A 22744-nucleotide genomic window follows, 5' to 3' on the forward strand; every position below is an offset into this window, starting at 1 on the left:
AAATGCTTCGTTATTTGAGAAGTTAAAAACTTACACATTATTTATTGTTCCCAAATTTTTCAATAAAACAATATTGATACGCCACTCAGAATAAATCCGAACTAAAATTCCTTTTTCAATTGCTCATTCAATTTCACACAAAAATTTTCTAATTTTTTTTCGTATGGAGGACCGTTTTTATGCAAAATAATTTAACTTTAACACATTAACAGGCCAATTGAAAAGTCCCCGGTCTACCATAGTAAAACACATTTTTTTGGCAAATTTCGATTTTATTATTCAACATAGTTGCCTTCGAGGGCGATACAGCGATTATAGCGATCTTACAACTTTTCTATACCATTTTTCTAGTACGATTTATCTTTCGCTTCAAAATAGGCCTCAGTTTCGGCGATTACTTCTTCATTGGCGCTAAATTTCTTTCCAGCGTGCATTCTTCTGAGGTCTGAGAACAGGAAAAAGTCGCTGGGGGCCAGATCTGGCGAATACGGTGGATGCCGAAGCAATTCGAAGCCCAATTCATGCAATTTTGCCATTGTTTTCATTGATTTGTGACACGGCGCATTGCCTTGATGAAACAGCGCCTTTTTTTCTTCAAATGGGGCCGTTTTTTAACGATTTCATCCTTTAAACGATCCAATAACGCTATATAATAATCGCTGTTGATGGTCTGGCCCTTTTGGAGGTAATCAATGAATATCATACATTGCGCATCCCAGAATACTGATGCCATAACCTTGCCAACCGACTGTTGTGTTTTTCCTCGCTTTGGATTCGGTTCATCGTGTGCAGTCCACTCAGCTGACTGTCGATTGGACTCCGGAGTGAAATGATGGAGCCATGTTTCATCCATTGTCACATATCGACGCAAAAATTCAGGTTTATTGCACTTAAACAGCTTCAAACACGTGTAAAAAACTTTTTGAATCGGAATTTCATGAATCGAAGAAAATAAAACATTACAAATTTTATCTTACGCATTTATTCTACTGAGGAGTTTTGTGGAATTAATTTTTTCATGCAGATTTATTCGATTGGGAAATAGTTGCTAATTTATTCTCTTTCAGTGTGAAATCTTCTTCATTGAACTGAAAAAATTTGGCATTGTCTATTTCCTTCAATTTTATTTGATCGTAAATATTCTCCTTGAAATATCCTCAGACAAAAATTCAACATAAAATTCATTCTTAGCAACTTAAATATCTGGTTTCAGAGTCTGCTAGGTTGTTGAAATAGTCACGAATGAATTCGACAATGACCCCAATTTCAAATATCTCTTTATTATCATAGATATGCGCATACACACACAAAATTATGTTCATTTTTGGAAGCAACGATTTCAGATAGGTAGGTAATGGCTTACCAGTCAAGTTCGACCTTCGTTTGTTTCCCCTTTTATCTGAATAAGACATCTTCTTATCAGTTCAAATTTCAGTACCTATAGATTATCTTTTCAAGAATTACCCATCTACTTTCTGACCATATTTTGTCTAACCAAAAATTTATTAAAAAAAAATACAATTTGTAATCGAATCATTCCTGTTAGAGAACCTTTTATCATGATTCCAAAAGTTGATCACATGGGCGCCCGCAGAAATTTTTCTCGGGGGGGCAAAATGAAAATTATTGAAAAACGATAAGGCGTCTTTGATTGTCATTGAAAACCGGAAAATTGTTGTGAATCCATTACTTTCCTTTTTCCTTGCTCTTTGGATTGATAAAGTTATATTGAGGGTGTTGTGCTGAAAAATGGGGAAATCAAAATCTCAGCCCCCCCCTGCGGGCGCCCATGGTTGATCATATATCGTTAGTATAAGTCATCAATGACATAAAAGCATCTATAATTGATCTCAATCAGCTAAAAAGAACATATTCACACAAAACCTGGAAACCAAGTCGAAATTTCTAATTTAGCTCATCAAGATTTCTGAATGTTATGATGGAAATTTTTCTAATATCCAGATTGTTTTCTTGTAAATTTCATAAAATAAAAAATCGATGATAAAGAGGTAGATATATGAAGCGTAAAAAGATAGAGAAACTGTACCATTCTGCACTTATGTTACCTACTTCATTAATGAGGAACTTGATTCGAAGCACATTCTACATCCCAATCATAAAACAGATCACGAACTTTACCAGGGTCAAATGGTAACCAACAATTCCATGGAAATGGATTTTTCCAGGAATTGCTGGGAAAATTTGTTCCAGTGAAGTGATTCACACAAATCTTATATATTCTGTTGATGTTTCTTGATGACTATACTCTAAAAATTCATCTCACAAAATTCAAATAACACAAATAAATTTATATTAAAGAAATAAATTTGACTGCTACCGATATCGAAAAAAGAATTCAAATAATTCTCTCCAACCTGTAGCGAAGATTATTAAAGATTTCATAAACTGGTATAATCATCACCTAAAAGTAGGACTATAAGAAACACCCTTTATCTCGAAAATAAAGCGTTCGCAGACCCACGTTTACAGGATTTTTTTTCTCAAAACTTTCCAAGGAATCTTTCATTTTCGTTTTTACCTCCAATTTAGGACCACCCTGTATACAAGCAAATCTCAACACATGTTGCCCCTTGAAATTTTGAGTGTGTTCTACCTGAATTTTTCTTCGTTACGCGTTCAGTCTGAAATTTCTTTCTAAATCTGAATGCGAAACTCCGAAACGGCCATATTTACGAAACTAAACTGATTTTTTCTTATCAATGCACGGTAATATATGTATCTATCTAGATATTTCCCTCCGAGAGTTGTCGTGTTCATGCCTCAAGGGCCGAATGGACGGACAGAATTAAATCTGACCAAGTATTCGTCTTCAGTGAGTCGAATTTCATCGTGTGAGGCCTCAATAAGCTTAAAATTAATGAGAGACATCGTAATGAAAAAATTTGTACCGGAAACGAGCGCTCAAAAAAGAGGTCATCAATTGTTTGTTGTGTCTTAAGTTTGTAAATATATATTGAACTCTGAATCAGACCAAACAAGTGTTTCAAAGTCAGATACCTTCAATTCTTATATTATGACAGTTAAATTTGATCGAATTTATTCACTCTCACTCCTAGAATGTTCTGTGAATTTTATCTTCAAAAAAAAGTTCATTTGCAAATTCCGTAACAGAAAAAGATTGAAAATCAAAATTTAAACACTTCAAAGGAAAAGTGAAAATATTCAGCAATTTTTGAGTATTTTGGATATTTTTCTTGAGGTTTTTCTATTATTTTCTGTTCTAAAACTGCATAATTCCATCAGAGAACATACTACTCTATGCTCAATCAACATAGGGGTTGTAATTTAAATTAAAAAAGATGTCAACATTTCTATGTCATGTCAAAGTTCGAGATCATTCGAAATTCAACTTCAAATAAAGATATGGGTCAATTAAAAAACGCATTTCGTGAACAATAGGCACGATCTGAACCCCGAACAAAACCTTCGTCGTCGTCGTGAACAGTCGGCACTCGATCTTACGTATCCGAATCAAAATAACGAGGAACGAAACGGAACGTATTCCCATTTCACATAGACAGTAGGGGGCAGCTGTAGTTGTTGTCATTACTGCTCTTTGTTGACGTTTGTCCAAAGGAAACCTTATTTCTGTTGTTGTGTTCAAGTTAGGTCGTAGTAGTTCTGGTACTAGATGAATTCTCGTTGAATAGTTTGAAGGAAAAGTGATTTATTTTAACGTTAAAATGGTGTCGGATAACTCGGAACAAATGGCTAATACGCTTTTATTAAAAAACAGGAACTCCGATGTCAAAGTTCAAATTGTGCCTATGCAGGCTAAAACATTAACACATCTCCCGAAGAGGCCTAAAGTGGATTTGGCATTCTCAGATCTATCATACACTGTGATCCAGGGGTCAAGTAAGTACATTTCCTTAAATTTCTTTATTTATAACCTAACACACTAGACGAATTTCCAAGTTTAAATTATACTAATTCGATGCACAGATAAGTTTTGTTACTGATTAATTCTTAATTAACTCCAACCTTTTCAGAATTATCTTTCACTGGTCATCCTATGATAAAAATCTTCCTCAATGTCGAACAGTTTACTGCTTGTTATTCACCAATTTCAGTTTCAAAACCTTATAAACTCAACTTTTCAATGTCCAAGGACCTTAACTCAAATTCGTTTGGAGTTTGTGGCATATGAAATTATTTATATCCTTCAGATCATTTCCTGTTTTTCCAGTTCCTTTATTAATATTCTTTATCAATGAGGTAGCACCCAGAATCCATTGTTTTAGTTTGTCTTCAACTTATGTAAATTCTTTGTTACGATATATGCCTTTATGCATATAAAAACAATGGTTCCTACACTAATGACTTGACAGTGTCAACAACTGTTCAATATATGATGTTGAAGAATCGGCAATGAACATTAAAAAAAAAAGAGAATATCCAGTATTCTATTCAGTGAAACTTATTGGAATGTAAAAAAACTTCCAATAATAAATTAATGACAGGTCATAAATGAACAGATTCCAATATCCATTCTTTCCTACTGTTTTATTATAAACAAATTAATTATTACCTCTTTTATATCTTATACTGGCTACATTGTATCTGCATTTGTTTTGAAGATAACAAAAATTCTTGTGACTGTGAGTCACTCAAAGAAAAACCACAAATGCCTGTTTCAACTCTTGATATTGAAAATTATATATTCATCATTGCACTATGATTCATTGGAATTTGTTCACATTTTCCTGTATTCATTCATTTCCTTTCAAGATGTTTATAATGGATATTCAAGAAGTATAAATCTTACTGTGGCCAAAAATTGACAAATTTGGGGATAGATCTAGGAAATGTTGTTTCAGTTTTTTCCAGGAAACGGTTATAAAATGATGAAACTACTGTTTTTATATACAAGCAGCAGAATACTTGTCAGCAAAATATCCTAAAGAAACAACTTGAATCCATGAATATTCATTGCTTTCAATTTTTTAGTACGATGTAATTTTCAATATTTGCTATATTATTGCTTTCCGAGATTGAATATGTTTTGAAAAAGAATTAAATTGAGATTTGATAATAATTCGCTTCATGGCTAGAAAATCCTTTTGTGCTTAGAGATTGCAGTATTATGAATAAGATTAATATCTCGTGAATTCCAAACGTTCATAGTTTCTTGACATTTTTTCACGGATTTATCTTTTTTCTTGAACTATGTACCTACTTTCACACTTTAATGATTTATCTTATCCTACAATAGGTTGCAATGCTATTGTTGGAATTGTTGACCTTTGTGTGAAATGATTCTCTATTGTGAATTATCTTTTTATCGGGGATTCAAATTCCATTGATGTATTTGATGAAGATCAAAGTAATGAATAATTATCGGATGTATGATTTTATATAATTGTATTTTTGAAAAAAAAAAAGTCAAAACTTTCTGTTTAGTGACATGCCATAAAAACATAGAAATATTTGATACTTTTGATACAATTTCATTTATCATTTTATCCCATTTTAGATCAAAGAAAATATTTCTGATGAACTGTTTTATTCCAAAAAGTAAACTTCCTTTGTTGTTGTTAAAAACAAAATGAACAACTCGTTTTTTCCAATAAGCCAACAGTTAAATGAAACATTCTTGGTGAAAACTGGTCTTCTGGATAGTATTTGCACATAATTTTTTTTCTTGGCTAAAGGTCAACCTCGTCGTTCTGTGTTCAGAGGAAACAACTTGTTATCTTATAAATTATGAGCTTGGGGTATTCCTCATATTAAGTTTATCCACTTTTTTTCCTGAACCTTGAAGAAATCAGTGTTGAAATCAAATTTGATGTTGAGTTTTATACATGGTGTTTCCAAAATACGGTACGAAACTTCGAAGTGTGGCTGGGCGCCTATTTAGCCCTAACTAGATTGAAATTATCAGGTCCAGTGGCGTCTCAGTGGGCTCCATAGTCAACAATATTGAGAGAGAAAAAAGTATTCCACTTTTTCGCCTCTTGTGGCTTCGTCATATCGAGCTTAGTTTTCGTGAAAATCACAGAATGCCTATTCCAAATTTCATTAAAATTGGATTAGAATTGTAGACACTGACAGACAGACACTTAAAGTTGTTCAGAACAGTCTGAAATTCATTTTGTGAATAGAAATTTTGAAATCTGAGACCAAACTTTCTATCTATTAGCTAGTCAGACATTAGATTGTTATTATACGACTGTGAATTATTTTATTTTAATGCAGTCTTATCTCTTGCTTCGTTCGTCTCTGAAATATGTCTTGAAATTATGGCTGGCATGATGTCCACTGCTCGAAAAGTGTGAATTTAATTCGGATCGCTTTGGGTTTTAATGTTATTTCCTGTTTCCTCATTATTCCATCACAGGGTTATCGTCTTTTCTAGGCCACAATACATGGTGAAGAACGAGGTAGTGAAATCTGAACCGGAATCGAGTTCAACATTTTACGATATATGCGTCTTTGAAAAAATATTCTTTTTGCTCGACCCATATACCGGGGGATTTTATTAAGTTTTTAAGCTTAAAAGTTTGATGGTTCTTAGGGAAAGTCCACTTATACCAGAACAACTTCAATTTATGCCCTGTAACTGGAGAACGAATCAATATATCTATCTACACTGCGCAAAAAAATCAACGCACATTCTGAAAATCTTAATTTTAATGAAAGTTAACTCTACATTGACTTTATAACTTATTTTTTATGTTCACTCGGGAAGGTTTTGAACGGAACAAGACACATTAAATGGAAGAAAAATTCAGGATTTCACCGAATCTTATGTGGAAGAAGAGAAATAAACAATTTTCAAAATACTGGAATGCTGAAGAGTGATTTAATACTTGGTATTTCCACCCCTTGAGTTAATTACAGCTCGGCAACGACGGTTCATACTCAAAATGAGTGATATTAAAATGTTCTGATCTAATCCTTCCCAAATTTCTCTGAGTTGGATTCCTAAGTCATTAAGAGTAGCTGGATGACCTTCTGAACTTCTCAGCCTTCTATTGAGGTTGTCCCAAACCTACCATAATCGATCCTCCCCCGAAACCAGTAGTATTCAGGAAATTGCACTGAGCATATCTTTCATGTGGCTGTCTGTATACAAGTAAACGTCTCTCACAATGGTAGAGGTAGAATCTAGACTCATCTGTGAAGAGAACTCTTTCCCAATCAGCCTCTTCCCAATGGATATGCTCTCTCGCAAAATCCAAACGCGCCCTTCTATGGGCTGGGGTAAGAGCTGGGCCTCTTGCCGCGACACGAGGCCTTAAATCATATTCTCTGAGGCGATTTCTTATTGTCTGAGTGCTAATTTACACCCCATGAGTTTGCTCAAGCTGATTTTGGAGGAGGCGAGCAGTTGCAAACCGTTGTCTCAACGAAGAAACTCTCAAGTAACGTTCTTGAATGGCAGTTGTTACCCGTGGTCTACCCTGTCCTGGTCTTCGGACATTCATACCTGTCTCCCTGAATCGCTGCAACATTCTGGACACACTTGTATGGGAAACTCCAAACCTTTCTGCAATTCTTGTGTATGTCCACCCTTCTTCTCGCAAAACTACCGCTTGGGCACATTCCTCTTGGGTCAAATTGCGTGTTTCGCGTTGCATAGCGATCGAGTGTAGAAAATCAAACGAAAGAAAAACTATTGATCACTAGAATTGATCGAGAACAACTGATTACAGAATGGAACCAATACATTTAAAATCTGATAATCTAATCTTTTCTTATTCCTGATGGGAAAAAACATCTGTATTGAAGAAAAATGTTGAAAGTGGATAACATATGCATGCATAATTCTGATAAAAATAATTATCATTGAGAACACCTTCAGTTGTAGAATAAATTTGAGATTTCCATAATGTGCGTTAATTTTTCTGCGCAGTGTATATCTATCTATCTAAGTCAGTGAACATCTAATTTGCAACACCTGTATACAAGAGAACAAACTTACGAACTTTTATGTTCGATCTACAAATAATCATAATGCATCAATCGTTTGCAGAGTTTTTTCCATTTAGACTAATTAAATTTTCATTAATCGATTCCACCCAGACAATAGTATTCGTATTTTCATTAATGAATACTGTTTTTTGTATAAACTCGCATCATAAATTGAATTTAAATGCTCTCATCAACGTAATATATCTAGCGATGACGATATAATAATTTCTCGAAGGCCAAGATCCGTGATCTCTGATGGAAAATAAGAAATGTATTTGTTGGAATTTCTATTTTCGCAAAAAATGTCAGTTCGTGTTGATGCAGATGCTTCGTCTGTTAAATTTGAGTAATGCCTAATTTATAAGACGATATTATTTTGTTGATGAGTTTCGGAAGTCAATTATCTGCAGTTTCACTCAGATATCCTAATTATTGTTGAATGCAGTTGTTTGTTCCAGGTTATCTTTATTATATAGATACTTGCCGAGTCAATCATAATTATCGTGTGAACTCGCTTTAATATCGCAATTCTTATTGATTCGATATTTTTGGTTCCAAACAACCATTCAACACGAAAGAATCTATCGACATAAAACTCATCTATATATCTCGTTGGGTTGCAACCTAGAAAGACTCTGAAAATGCCTACAAGACTTACTTGCGAAACGTCATGTGACAAACCAGCTGAAAAGTCCTGAATTTTCTAATTCTGTTGAACATTTGCTTCACGGTGAAAGTTATAATTGGAAGAAAAAAGTTGAAAGTACTGCGTGATTTACATCATGTAATTCTCGCATTTGTCTGAATATGATTAGGATTTTCATAATATGTGGAGAACTATAATTAAAATTCTATTTGTTATAATATGATTAAGTTGGGTTTCTTGTGAAGGAAAGGTGCTAGAGAAAAAACTGAAAAAAACACTCTGTATCTCGAAAATTGAGTGTTCGAGGGCTCCAATTTAGGAACACCCTGTATAATCACCATTTCATTAGAATAATTTCAAACATTAGAAATCGTGATCATAACTCGATTAACCATTTTCTTGCCTAACCAACAATCCAAGTGTAACAGAAGCATGCTGTCCATCAGATTACTCCATCTAATCTTACTTAATTGACCTAACAAATCCACTCTAGGCTTTAACGTTTGAACGCTTCGAATTCAAACACGAAATAGAAGGCATAGCCTGGATAATGGCATTGAGTAATCTGCTAATAATTTCGTTATATTGAACTTAATAAAAAAAAAATTGGCAATATGATAATTTTTCATTTGTTTTTAATGCCAACAAAGTTCAATCGAGTCTTCTGTTAGAAGTGGGACAAACTAGGATCCTTAGGTAATCCATCGATTCTTAAAACAATTAAATAAAATGTGATTGTCAGTCAGATCTTGAATTATCCATTCATATTTTATGTTTAAAAGAATGACTTGCATGAAATCTTTTCAATAAGTTATGAATCATTACCATTCGTATTATGCAGTTATAGTGAAAGTTGTAAGAGCATTGTTATTGCAGTTTCAATGAAAAGTTCGAAAGTACAAATTGTTTCTGATTTTTTATGCTCTTTGCACAAGTGTTTCATCTTGCTAGGTACAATATCTAAGTTCTCACGTAGTATTGGTTTTGTTTCAAGTGATATAAAAGTTTAATTTTATGCTTAGTCTAGACTAAGACTATTACGTCAGATATGTTTTTTGTTTGAAAAAACTTTTAACTAGGTTGCTCTTAACTGAGTTGCTTACCTATGAGGCATTTCTTTTATATGCAAATCAATTCATGCTTCAGGTAGTTCGATAAGTCATCCAGTTGATTTTGTTCACCATGGTAGTAGTTTTTTAATTGTATTCTCTTGAATATCATTATTTGAGGAATCAGCATTAGAACCTGTATTGGTATCGTTCATGGAAACGCTTGAAAGGAACTATCAAACGTTTTTGATTTTATATTTAGAATTAATCCTTTTTAGAACCAAATTCAAAATTAATTCGAATATCTCTACACTTTAACAATCTACAATAAGACTTTGTAGTAGGAGAATTGTATGAAATGTCATCTCATTATGGTGCATTTTTAATATCATGCATGATTTTGATTGTATATTATTTTTGTTTTGTTTTTCGATTCAGTGATTTTAGCCTTTGAAATTGATGGCTCGTATTCTCATGTTATAGGATGAAAAATATGAAGTAGTGGACGATTTCGTCGTATATCCCATGAATATATTTTCCGATAATAGGTTTGACTTTTATACCATTCACAACAGTGGAAATTTCAGGGTTGTTACTTTTTTTTCAAATAATTACTATCAATAATAAATCAACAATGGCAACTTAAATTATGAAATAGACTAATATTCATGTTTGAAAAAGAAAAACAATATTTCAATCAGAAGGTTGCAAAAGCTTATATCCGATTTCAAAGTATATTATTTCAACGTCAAGGTAGAGCATGTAAAGAAATGTTGCTATCCATTAAAGCATGACTTTTTTGAAGGAATTCTCCTTATCTGCTCCAAACAGGAAGTGATTATTTGGGCAGGATGCGTGAGCCAAATTTTATGATCTCCGCAAGACAATTTAATCCAAAGTCATAGCCCAACTTTTTTCACAATTAATACATTGCAGAAATAATTACACATCGCCTATTTTATTGGTAGATGTCAAAGATGGAAAAATAATAAATAATTATTGTAATAATAATGAACATTTTATTGTTTGACACCATGAATATGAGATAAATTACGTTATATTTTTATTGTGACATTCTATCTGCAGAATTATAACCTCTTTTATTGTTTTCGTTTTTTGTTTTATTATTTACGTCAGAAACGCTGGAAACAATTAAAAAAAATTAACGATTCTTTTGATTTATCACAAGACCACATTTTTTCTTGGTTATTAATCAACATCCTGTGTATCAATGGTAATGCTCTTAGAGATTTGATATTTCCTTTATGAATTATTTTGCAACAAAAGAGGTATATGATAAGTTAATAGTTAATTACCTATTTGTACCTATGTATTATTTTTTCATATTATATAATTATCTATCTCGGAATCTATCTTGAATTCATAAAATGTTAACAAAAATTGTGTTGCTATAAACACTTATCTTCCTAGCTTGATAATATTATTTGATGTTTATATTTCGATCCATTTAGGCGTTGGAGACCTCCCTCAGATAAACAGAGATTAAACAGATAAGGAAAACTGGTTACGAATTTTTGAAATCACTCTTCATCGTCTATCACCTCGAGAATTATTCTTTTATCCTCATAATTTCGAAAAGAACTGTCTAAATGAAATTATTAGGGCAATTTAGTCTTAGAGCAAAAATATGTGCACATTTCGGGAGTTATCGTGTTTACAGTCTGCCAGAATTGAACTTGAGGACTTATAGTTCATAGGCGAGTAGAACCTTATCGTTTGAGACCATTACCGGCTGAAAATCACAAAAATACAAACATCCTGACGAAATGAGCGATTTGTTCGGGGAACGAGCGCAAGAAACGGAGTGAACTAGAGTGATTCTTCCTTTGACGTGCATAATATGAGTTCATCGAACCAATCTTTGGTACATTCACAATGTTATCAACTTTTCTAACAATGGTTGTTATGTTTCGCACGTTGTAAATATAAATATTGTTAAGTTTTTTGAATGGACGATATCCGGATTCATTAGTCTGGTACAACATCATAGTAAACTGTCAATCTATTGAGAAATTCGTATGAGTCTATTAATTGCGGTAGGCCTTGTTCAACGATTGCTAGACCAAATGCGGTAAACACCAAAATTACTCAACTACATTTCGATGATAATAATACATACACCCAATTTAATGAAATCAACTATCGAAAATAAGCAAATCTCTTCACATAAAATATAAACGTATAGTTGTAAAGGGTGTTTTTTTAGAGCTATAGAACTTTAAATTGCAATAAAACAACGATGGTTTATTCGATTCACATGAATTTTATTTTTCCGCAAGATAATCTTGTGGCATTACATTTTAAATATGATTTCTGGCATATGACCGCCACGGCTGACTCGGATGTAGTCCAATCTGGACGTCCAATTTTCGATGACTTTTTCCAACATTTGTGGCCGTATATCGGCAATAACACGGCGAATGTTGTCTTCCAAATGGTCAAGGGTTTGTGGCTTATCCGCATAGACCAATGACTTCACATAGCCCCACAGAAAGTAGTCTAGCGGTGTTAAATCACAAGATCTTGGAGGCCAATTCACAGGTCCAAAACGTGAAATTAGGCGGTCACCAAACGTGTCTTTCAATAAATCGATTGTGGCACGAGCTGTGTGACATGTTGCGCCGTCTTGTTGGAACCACAGCTCCTGGACATCATGGTTGTTCAATTCAGGAATGAATTGCTCTATACCGATCACCATTGACTGTAACGTTCTGGCCATCATCGTTTTTGAAGAAGTACGGACCAATGATTCCACCAGCCCATAAAGCGCACCAAACAGTCAGTTTTTCTGGATGTAACGGTGTTTCGACATACACTTGAAGATTAGCTTCACTCCAAATGCGGCAGTTTTGTTTGTTGACGTAGCCATTCAACCAGAAGTGCGCTTCATCGCTAAACAAAATAAAATGAACGTAGTGCGCGATACGTATTCCGCACAGAACCATTATTTTCGAAATAAAATTGCACTATTTGCAAGCGTTGTTCAGGCGTGAGTCTATTCATGATGAATTGCCAAACCAAACTGAGAATAAATCACTTGACAGCTGTTAAATCGGTAGCCATCTTGAACAGTAATGCCAACTTAAAGTTATATACCTCGAAAAAAAAACACCCTATAGTTGTACAATTGTATGTCGTATTGGCAACGTTATGTCTTGATATTGCAGATATCCAATGTGAGGAACAGAGATGAAATCCCATAAGTTAAATAAAGATAGAATCATGCGGTCATTTAGACAATTCCTTTTCCAACATCACTTTGAGGGCAGGAGATACACGTAGACAGACGTGTTCAAAACCATTTGGATCAGTTTATTGTAATCCTGATTTGCAGAGGGAGAGGGAGATGTACTTTGCACTCAGTTGGGAAAAGCACTATTACCAAAAATTGTATCTCACACCATATTTTCTCAAATTTTAAATAGGATCTAAATTCAAACGATTGCCTTGGATTGGTTAAACTTGCTTACCGTTCTTCATACTAAATATACCATTTTGTACTATCGATTTCTTGTTTGGGTTATGACGGTTTTCGAAAACTTCATAATATACTCACTATGTTTTTATTCAAACAACAATATTTTTGGGTAATTTGTGTCAATTATCATTATGTCTGACCTTCGTTTGAGGTCCCATCGATGATTAGTATTTCTGTATGTATCTCGAGAGATATCTACTCTTATTGCCTTGAATATCAATTAGTGAATTAACATTGTGGGTTCGTGATCTTCCGAAGTTGACTTATGCGTATTATTAATTTTCCTATTTGTCGATGCATCGCTCTAACGTGGTTTTAACATCGATTTCTGAACGCGCTTCATTGCACGTTCTGTTGACGGTTAGTCTTACAAGAAGTACCGGAAAAATCCGTGGAAATCTATAGGAAACTACGATTGCGTCATTTACTTAGCGATCAGATAATCCACAAGAAATCATGTATTGAATTAATCAGCAGGGAAATGAGGCATACGAAATGCATCTGAATATTGCTCGATCCTTTGTTTTGGATTATCGTATTGGTTTGCTAAACCTTTGAAATCGGCCAATTGAAAATTTCCCGAATGAATGTATAGGTCAAGGAGGCACCAATGTCAAGAGGCCACATCGTTCGCCGGATCTCAACCCGTTAGATATTTATTATAGTCGATATATGAAGTAGATTGTCTATCATGTTGAAATTAGATCTTGCCAACAATTACTAGAACTAGTTGAACTCGTGAAAGAGTATCAATGTCTTCTGTACTTGTAATAATAATAATAAAGGGTGTTTTTTTAGAGCTATAGAACTTTAAATTGCAATAAAACAACGATGGATTATTCGATTGACATGAATTTTATTTATCCGCGAGATAATCTGGTGGCATTCCATTTTAAATATGATTTCTGGCATATGACCGCCACGACTGGCTCGGATGTAGTCCAATCTGGACGTCCAATTTTCGATTAATTTTTCCAATATTTGTGGCCGTATATCGGCAATAACATGGCAAATGTTGTCTTCCAAATGGTCAAGGGTTTGTGGCTTATCCGCATAGACCAATGACTTTACATAGCCCCACAGAAAGTAGTCTAGCGGTGTTAAATCACAAGATCTTGGAGGCCAATTCACAGGTCCAAAACGTGAAATTAGGCGGTCACCAAACGTGTCTTTCAATAAATCGATTGTGGCACGAGCTGTGTGACATGTTGCGTCGTCTTGTTAGAACCACAGCTCCTGAACATCATGGTTGTTCAATTCAGGAATGAAAAAGTTAGTAAGCATAGCTCTATACCGATCACCATTGACTGTAACGTCTGGACATCATCGTTTTTGAAGAAGTACGGACCAATGATTCCACTACCCCATAAAGTGCACCAAGCAATCAGATTTTCTGGATGTAACGGAGTTTCGACATACACTTGAGGATTAGCTTTACTCCAAATGCGGCAGTTTTGTTTGTTGACGTAGCCATTCAACCAGAAGTGCGCTTCATCGCTAAACAAAATGAAATGGACGTAGTGCGCGATACGTATTCCGCACAGAACCATTATTTTCGGAATAAAATTGCACTATTTGCAAGCGTTGTTCAGGCTTGAGTCTATTCATGATGAATTTCCAAACCAAACTGAGGATAAATCACTAGACAGCTGTTAAATCGGTCGCCATCTTGAACAGTAATGCCAACTTAAAGTTAAATACCTCGAAAAAAACACCGGTTATATGTAGTTTATTCTGTGAAGAAACATCTACAGATATCAATAATAAAAAGAACTATTCTCAAATGCTTTCAACTTCTAAACTAAAATGAATCTAACCTATGTTTATAGGGAAAAAATGTTCAGAATGAGTGCAGATATCATCTGTCATTTATCATAGAGCTTGTAGAACACCCTGTATGTTGTTATGTTACAAAGAAGGGATAGTTAGTTGATAACTCCGACTAGGTACCATTAACTGATGCAATTCTTCGTAGAAATGACCTAAATCCTTTTTTTTTGTTGCAGAACCCAAGACAATCCTGAAAGATGTGGGTGGACACTTCCGGTCTGGGGAGTTGACAGCAATTATGGGACCTTCAGGAGCTGGCAAATCGACATTGTTGAATATTTTGACAGGTTACAAGTAAGTAAAATTTCAGATAAGATAAGGATATCTACTAACGGAAAAAATCAAGATAAGAAACAGAGTTCGAAGATTGTGGAAAAAGATCTCAAAAAAAAAATAATAAAAAAAAACAGGAATGTCATTAGTTTCAAGGAAATTATGGTATATGTATATAAGTTGTACTACCGCGAAAATCAGAAAAAAAAGACACGTTTATCGAATGTTAATTATTCGTGTGACCTCCAGAGTTAGGACTCGTGTTAAGGATGTTATTTCAGCCCATTTAATTGATAAATGAATTAATTAAACGTTGTTGAGTTCTTACGCTATTTCTGAATTCAGTTCTTGATTGTTCGCGTGAAAATTTCTGTTTTATTCAGTATTCATTGAATGGATTCGAACGAAATAATAATTAATTTCCACAGATATTAACAATAAAGCCCCTCCCTGTTGCTACGTCCCTGGTTCAGTGTCATATCTCGCTACAAACCCACTCGTTGGTTTTTACCTTCAACAAATAATCATCTACCAAATTCCCATACCCACAACGTTTTGGGTTGAGATTTTTCCCAAATTTCACGATTAGCTATCGATCACAACACAGCAGCAATCAAGGTTATTGAAAACAGATTACTTGCTTACTCGTCATTGACACGCATAGTACTGATAATAATCGTATAGAACCTAAACCTTTACACTCAGGCAATGTGCATCATGCATTTAATTCGTGATATATATTCGTTAATGATATTGCCTCTGGGTTCAGCAAAGATAGAGAAAGTTTGCGATCGCTTTTGGGATGAGAAATCTCTGCTAATGAAACTGTGCTTCAACGTGATCCGCTGCTTAAAAGACAGCTCCTTACAGGACTTTATAATCGGTCTTATAACAATAATAACAGGCCAATTGAAAAGTTCCCAGTCTACCATAGTAGAACACATTTTTTTTGGCAAAATTCCATTTTATTATTCAATATATTTGCCTTCGAGGGCGATACAGCGATTAAATCGACCTTCTAACTTTTCGGTACCATTTTTGTAAAACGATTCGTCTTTGGCTTCAAAATAGGCCTCAGTTTCGGCGATAACTCCTTCATTAGCGCTAAATTTCATTCCAGCGAGCATTATTTTGAGGTCTGAAAACAGGAAAAAGCCGCTGGGGGCCAGATCTGGCGAATGCGGTGGATGCAGAAGCAATTCAAAGTCAACTTCATGCAATTTTGCCATTGTTTTCATTGATTTGTGACAAAGCGCATTGTCTTGATGAAAAAGCACCTTTTTTTCTTCGAATGGGGCCGTTTTTTATTGATTTCATTCTTTAAATGATCCAATACCGTTATATAATAATCGCTGTTGATGGTCTGGCCCTTTTGGAGGCAATCAATCAATATTATACCTTGCGCATCCCAGAATACTGATGCCATAACTTTGCCAGCTGACTGTTGTGTTTTCCCTCGCTTTCGATTGGGTTCATCGTGTGCAGTCCACTCAGCTGACTGTCGCTTGTACTCCGGAGTGAAATGATGGAGCCATGTTTCATCCATTGTCACATATCGACGCAAAAATTCAGGTTTATTGCACTTAAACGGCTTCAAACACTCTGCTCTGAATCATTAACACGTTATTGCTTTTGATCGATTGTGAGCTCGCGCGGCAGCAATTTTGCACACAGCTTTCTCATGTACAAATATTCTAGATGTACCTAGTGCCTGAATTGGCCAATATTTCAGCTTTTACACATACAGGGTTCGCGTTGAGCATGAGCAAACGTGAATGCTGATATACTACTTCCAATTTCGATGGAATTCTGTACAGAAATAATTGAGATTTTGTCGGACCTTTATATCTTCTGATCCAATGTTAATGAAATTTGGTATGGGTATTTATTTCTATAGACATAAATGTTTTCATAGGAAATTGAGAATTTAAAATAATAGCAAATGATTCGTGAATTGTAAGCTAACTTTTATTTCTCGTTTTCGGTGTTTAAGCTTTGTACATTTTTTGAATGACTGTCAGAAGTTTTCTAGGACGAATTACACAATCTTCTCGTCAGTGATTAGTGACATTGATCATGTAATTATTATTGCATCCTCGAATGTATCTCTATAATTATTATAGGAAGCTACCCTGTTCAAGTAAAAAAAGGATATACTTATTTGTTTAATTACTTTTTTATATAATTGAAGACAAACCGGTAACTCATTATGGACTATGTTATGTTGTCTCAGATATTCAAAGTTCACTCATAATTTACTTCCTTGCGATTTTTATTTACTCAGTCTTCTCAAAATAATACTAAATCAACCAGAAAAGAATTATTACTTTATACTCAATTCAATTTTTCAAATTATGTAACGTTATTGAACAAGCTAAAAAAAAAATTTCCTTTTATGTTTCGATCATCAAAAAAATTTTTTACCTTATGATTTACAAGCTAATTCAGGAAGAAGATGATGGTGATAAATTTCGAATGAAATTATTCATGATTGCAGTGATTAGAATATGGAACATGCTGTTGTTTTTGCGTCAGTATAATTTGCTCAATTATCTCCTATAATAGACCTTTAGAATTTTATTTCCATAGAGATTTTCCCAGCTATCGTTTTGGTATAAATGTGACAATTTGAATAGAAATAACACCTGGCTTTTTCTCAAGAGGTTTCTGGAAAAATATCATTAATAAAATCAGATGAAATTAGTTGAGTTAGTATCCAATACTATACCATTTTTTTCTTGTTAGTACCAAGCTTCAAAAGATACATAAATACACAAAAAAAACTCCAAATCTCAAGATAACGCTTATTGTTTCAAATTGAACGAATGTTTAAGAAAACATGTGTTTTTTTTTGAGCCCACGACCTATTCAGTGAAGTGTTAAACTTCAAAATTAAATTTGTTGAACAAAGAATTATTTATTGTTCCATTATCCAAAGTTATATGAAAATTGAATCCTTTATTTGCCAATTAACAATCAGAAGTCATTGAACCTGTAAATTCAATGCTAATCGTATCATTCGGCAGTATATTTATTTATTCTTTTGATTGAATTGAATGTGAAATAATGGCAGTCTGTCTTTGAATGAAAAAAAAGTTGTTTGATATCAGTTATTAAAAACTTAAACAGGAAATAACATCGCTAATTAGCTCGCATGAGATAATTACAAAAATTTTATGAGATATCCATACAGATTGGTCCTTGAAATAATACACAAAATGAGTTGTTTTAATTTGATTACAATTCACTCCGAAAATTTTATGGTAACGTCAATTCTGGACATTTTATTCCAATCAACTTGACTAGCTCAAGGCTCCGTTTGCTCAAAGCAAGACAAACATAAATTATGTATCTTGAAAAATTGTGAAGGATTTTGTCATTGTGTACAAATCAAACAAAACTATTATTTGCTTGAGGTTATTATATAACGCACTTTTTGAATTTAATTATAGAGTTTTTAGAGACTATTAAACCTGCTCAATCAATGATACCGTTACACACAAACTTGATTGAAGTTTAAGGATTCAAAATCGAACATTGATGTATGAGGATAAAAGCAAGATATTCTCGTCAATTTAAAAATAGTGCTAATGGCAACATTGTGCATCATTTGTTGACATTTCTTATGTCATTGGTGTTCATTTGGTTGTGCCATTTAACCATGGAAAGATAACAGGCCAATCTACCATAGTAAAACACTTTTTTTTGGCAAAATTCGATTTTATTATTCAACCTAGTTGCCTTCAAGGGCGATACAGCGATTATTGCGATCTTCCAACTTTTCAATACCATTTTTCTTGTACGATTTGTCTTTCGCTTCAAAATAGGCCTCAGTTTCGGTGATTACTTCTTCATTGGCGCTAAATTTCTTTCCAGCGAGGATTCTTTTGAGGTCTGAGAACAGGAAAAAGTCGCTGGGGTCAGATCTGGCGAATACGGTGGATGCAGAAACAATTCGAAGCCCAATTCCTGCAGTTTTGCCATTGTTTTCATTGATTTGTGATACGGCGCTTTGTCTTGATGAAACAGCACCTTTTTTCTTTCAAATTGGGCCGTTTTTCAACGATTTCATCCTTTAAACGATCCAATAATGCCATATAATGATCGCTGTTGATGGTCTGGCCCTTTTGGGGGTATTCAATGAATATTATACCTTGCGCATCCCAGAATACTGATGCCATAACCTTGCCAGCTGACTATTGTGTTTTTCCTCGCTTTGGATTCGATTCATCGTGTGCAGTCCACTCAGCTGACTGTCGATTGGACTCCGGAGTGAAATGATGGACCCATGTTTCATCCATTGTCACATATCGATGCAAAAAATCAGGTTTATTATACTTGAACACCTTCAAACACTAACCAACTAATGGTTGGACTGCTGTCAAATTTTGACACGTTTGAAGGTTGTTACTAACTAAAAATCATATGGATTTAATACTAGCACCGCCATCTGTGCATCAGACCGGGAACTTTTCAATTGGCCTATGTTACCAATGCTATTATTCGTAATAAGGTTGTTTTCGATTTAATTCTCATCCGCTTTACTCATGCTTATCAGTATTTATAAAAATATTGATATGGAAGAATTTGAATGAATCATAATTGATATTCTAGCATAAAACGGAAAAGTTCTGCATAGAATCTCGAAGTTTTGTAGGCAGTAGAAGGTGTTTTGACAGTCTGGCAACGTCATTTTCCATAGACCGCTTACGTTCTGCCATTGCTAAAATAAATGGACTATAGCGTTCATTTCCATAGTCGACAACATAACAATTTAAAATGCGAATATCGTCCTTGGATGCAGGTTCGGAACACACAATCGTCGATCTAGATTAAACTTTGACCGGAGTCTCATCAACGTAACGTAATCGAAATAATAAATCATCAGTTCTGACGCTAGAACAGAATCGGCATTCACCATATTTTTTTGAAGGTTCGATTAAATCGCAGTGACCATCGGTGGAAAACGAACTTTGATACCGACGAACAATGAGATCATGATTCATTCCAGATGATAACAATAATAACATAAAGAGATTATAGAATTCGCCGATAACATTTCTACCATTCAGTAGCGCTCCGATAAAATTGATTCTAGTGGAAATAATAATCCTCGATTTGAGTTATTACTGCAAATTCGAAATTAAATCTCATGGGTTTTCTGCAAAATTGGTGAAATCGCTTCGTTACGGCTGCACAAAGTGGCAACAGCGTCTTTGAGGATAGCTTGTGCAACCAGTTCCATGCAAAATAATGATATGAGGGATATGAAGTTTGTGATCTGTTTCTATTCCTTGGTCGTTGGCCAACTTGATCAATATAGCTAGATTACTCTCAGTATTCCAAAATGAGTACTTATTTAGATAAAACAGTTCAACAATTTCTATAATTGTGAGTGTAGTTACTTTTGTTATTTGAAAAAAAGTGGGAAAAAAGAATTTAGTAATAAATAATAAAATAGATAAAATATTGCTCATTGAAGGAAAAAATACAGTTGAAGCAAAAACTTGGCTTTTTGCGTTGCTATGTGACAATGGATGAAACATGGCTCCATCATTTCACTCCGGAGTCCAATCGACAGTCAGATTAGTGGACTGCACACGATGAAACGAATCCAAAGCGAGGAAAAACACAACAGTCCGCTGGCAAGGTTATGACATGAGTATTCTGGGATGGGCAAGGTATAATATTCATTGATTACCCTCCAAAATGGCCAAACCATCAGCAGCGATTATTATATAGCGTTATTGGATCGTTTAAAGGATGAAATCGTTAAAAAACGGTCCCACTTGAAAAAAAAGGTGCTGTTTCATCAAGACAAAGCGCCGTATCACAAATCAATGAAAACAATGGCAAAATTTCATGAATTGGGCTTCGAATTGCTTCTGCATCCACTGTATTCGCCAGATCTGGACCCCAGCGACTTTTTCCTGTTCTCAGACCTCAAAAGAATGCGGAAAGAAATTTAGCGCCAATGAAGAAGTAATCGCCGAAACTGAGGCCTATTTTGAAGCGAAAGACAAATCGTATTATAAAAATGGTATTGAAAAATTGTAAGATCGCTATAATCTCTGTATCGCCCTCGAAGGCAACAATGTTGAATAATAATAATAATAATGTGTTTTTATTATGTGAATATTACATTTCAGTAACATTAAACACAACAAACGTCAATTTGGAATAGTTAACCTAAAAATTCTTTGATATTATATGGTTCAAGTTCTAATAAAAAATTGAAAACATTTTTCTAGAATTCTCTCAAATTTTAGCTAAGTTTAGCAGACCTGGGTAATTTATTGTAGAATTTTATAGCACTATAAAATGCTCCCTTTTCTGTCAGCGTTAGTCTATGCTTGGGGAAATTATAATCCAGCGTTCTGGTGTTTCTAACTGTTTGAGGAAGGTATGGTTCAAAACAAATGTCTATTTTTGTATAGAAAGAGAACACATTCCTGAATATATATAATAGAATCGAATTTTGCCAAAAAAATGTGTTTTACAATGGTAGACCGGGCACTTTTCAATTGGCCTGTAAAAGTATTCAATTTTATCCAATTTCAGTTTTCTAACAGTTGAATTTCAACATCCTAACGCTAAAATATTCCAGATTTATATGGAACCTGTTCGAAATAACAGGCAAGAGTCAAACCACCTTTAGCAAAGGTGCAATTTTTTTTACATTGTACTCTTATAATTATTTCGAGGCTTTTCGCACATAAAATGGACGATGACGTTGTTGACTCTGACAGCGCTTGGAATAAAGGTCATTTGATCTTTTTTTTTTCTTCGGTCTTCATCCATCGGTAAATAACACTACCGAACATTCAATTAATGATTAAAACAGGTTTCAGATGTGGAAATTTCCCTCATTCGTTATCGAGTTGATTTATGTGGTCGATCTATCGCAAATATGGAAAAAATGGAATAAATCAATATTAGAACATCATAAAAAAAATACTCAATATTTTAGAGATGACAGATCCGACCAAATTGATATCATACGTATAATATAATAATTTCAAGCTAAATGTGAAATTCCATGTTGATTATATGTATTTGTATATATATATTTCAGAGACAAGAGATCCGTCCTTGTTGATATTGCGCTTGTAGTTGGGTAATTACAGTTTCAAACATCGTGCAAAATTTTATGTTGATCGCATCATCGGAAGCACGATAAATTCTAGTAGAATATCGAAAAACATTACCCAATATTTCCAGAACAACAGATAAAATAATCGCTTGAATTTGAGAAGGGTTGTGATATCAGAACTCATATTCTTGACAAGCTGACCGTCAACAATATCTTCAGAAGCATGATCCTTTTCCGTATTTTAATCTTATTTCATTATAACTTTCTTACAACAGGTGTTTTTTTTTCGAGGTATATAACTTTAAGTTGGCATTACTGTTCAAGATGGCGACCGATTTAACAGCTGTCAAGTGATTTATTCTCAGTTTGGTTTGGCAATTCATCATGAATAGACTCACCCCTGAACAACGCTTGCA

The 22744-nt window shown here is 34.2% G+C and overlaps 1 protein-coding gene across 2 annotated transcripts in view; it reads left to right on the top strand.

Moving 5' to 3' along the window:
• Positions 1-22744, top strand: part of LOC123685426 (ATP-binding cassette sub-family G member 4) — a 32447-nt gene that overhangs the window by 470 nt on the left and 9233 nt on the right. The window contains exons 2-3 of one of the 2 annotated variants that reach the window (XM_045625119.1): positions 3758-3879; positions 15139-15256. In XM_045625119.1, coding sequence (XP_045481075.1) covers positions 3758-3879; positions 15139-15256 — 240 coding nt within the window. Of the gene's footprint in view, positions 1-3521; positions 3880-15138; positions 15257-22744 lie in introns of those variants that run through there. The other variant, XM_045625118.1, reaches the window with a different exon arrangement.

This window comes from Harmonia axyridis, chromosome 7, assembly GCF_914767665.1.
Source record: "Harmonia axyridis chromosome 7, icHarAxyr1.1, whole genome shotgun sequence".
NCBI lineage: Eukaryota > Metazoa > Arthropoda > Insecta > Coleoptera > Coccinellidae > Harmonia > Harmonia axyridis.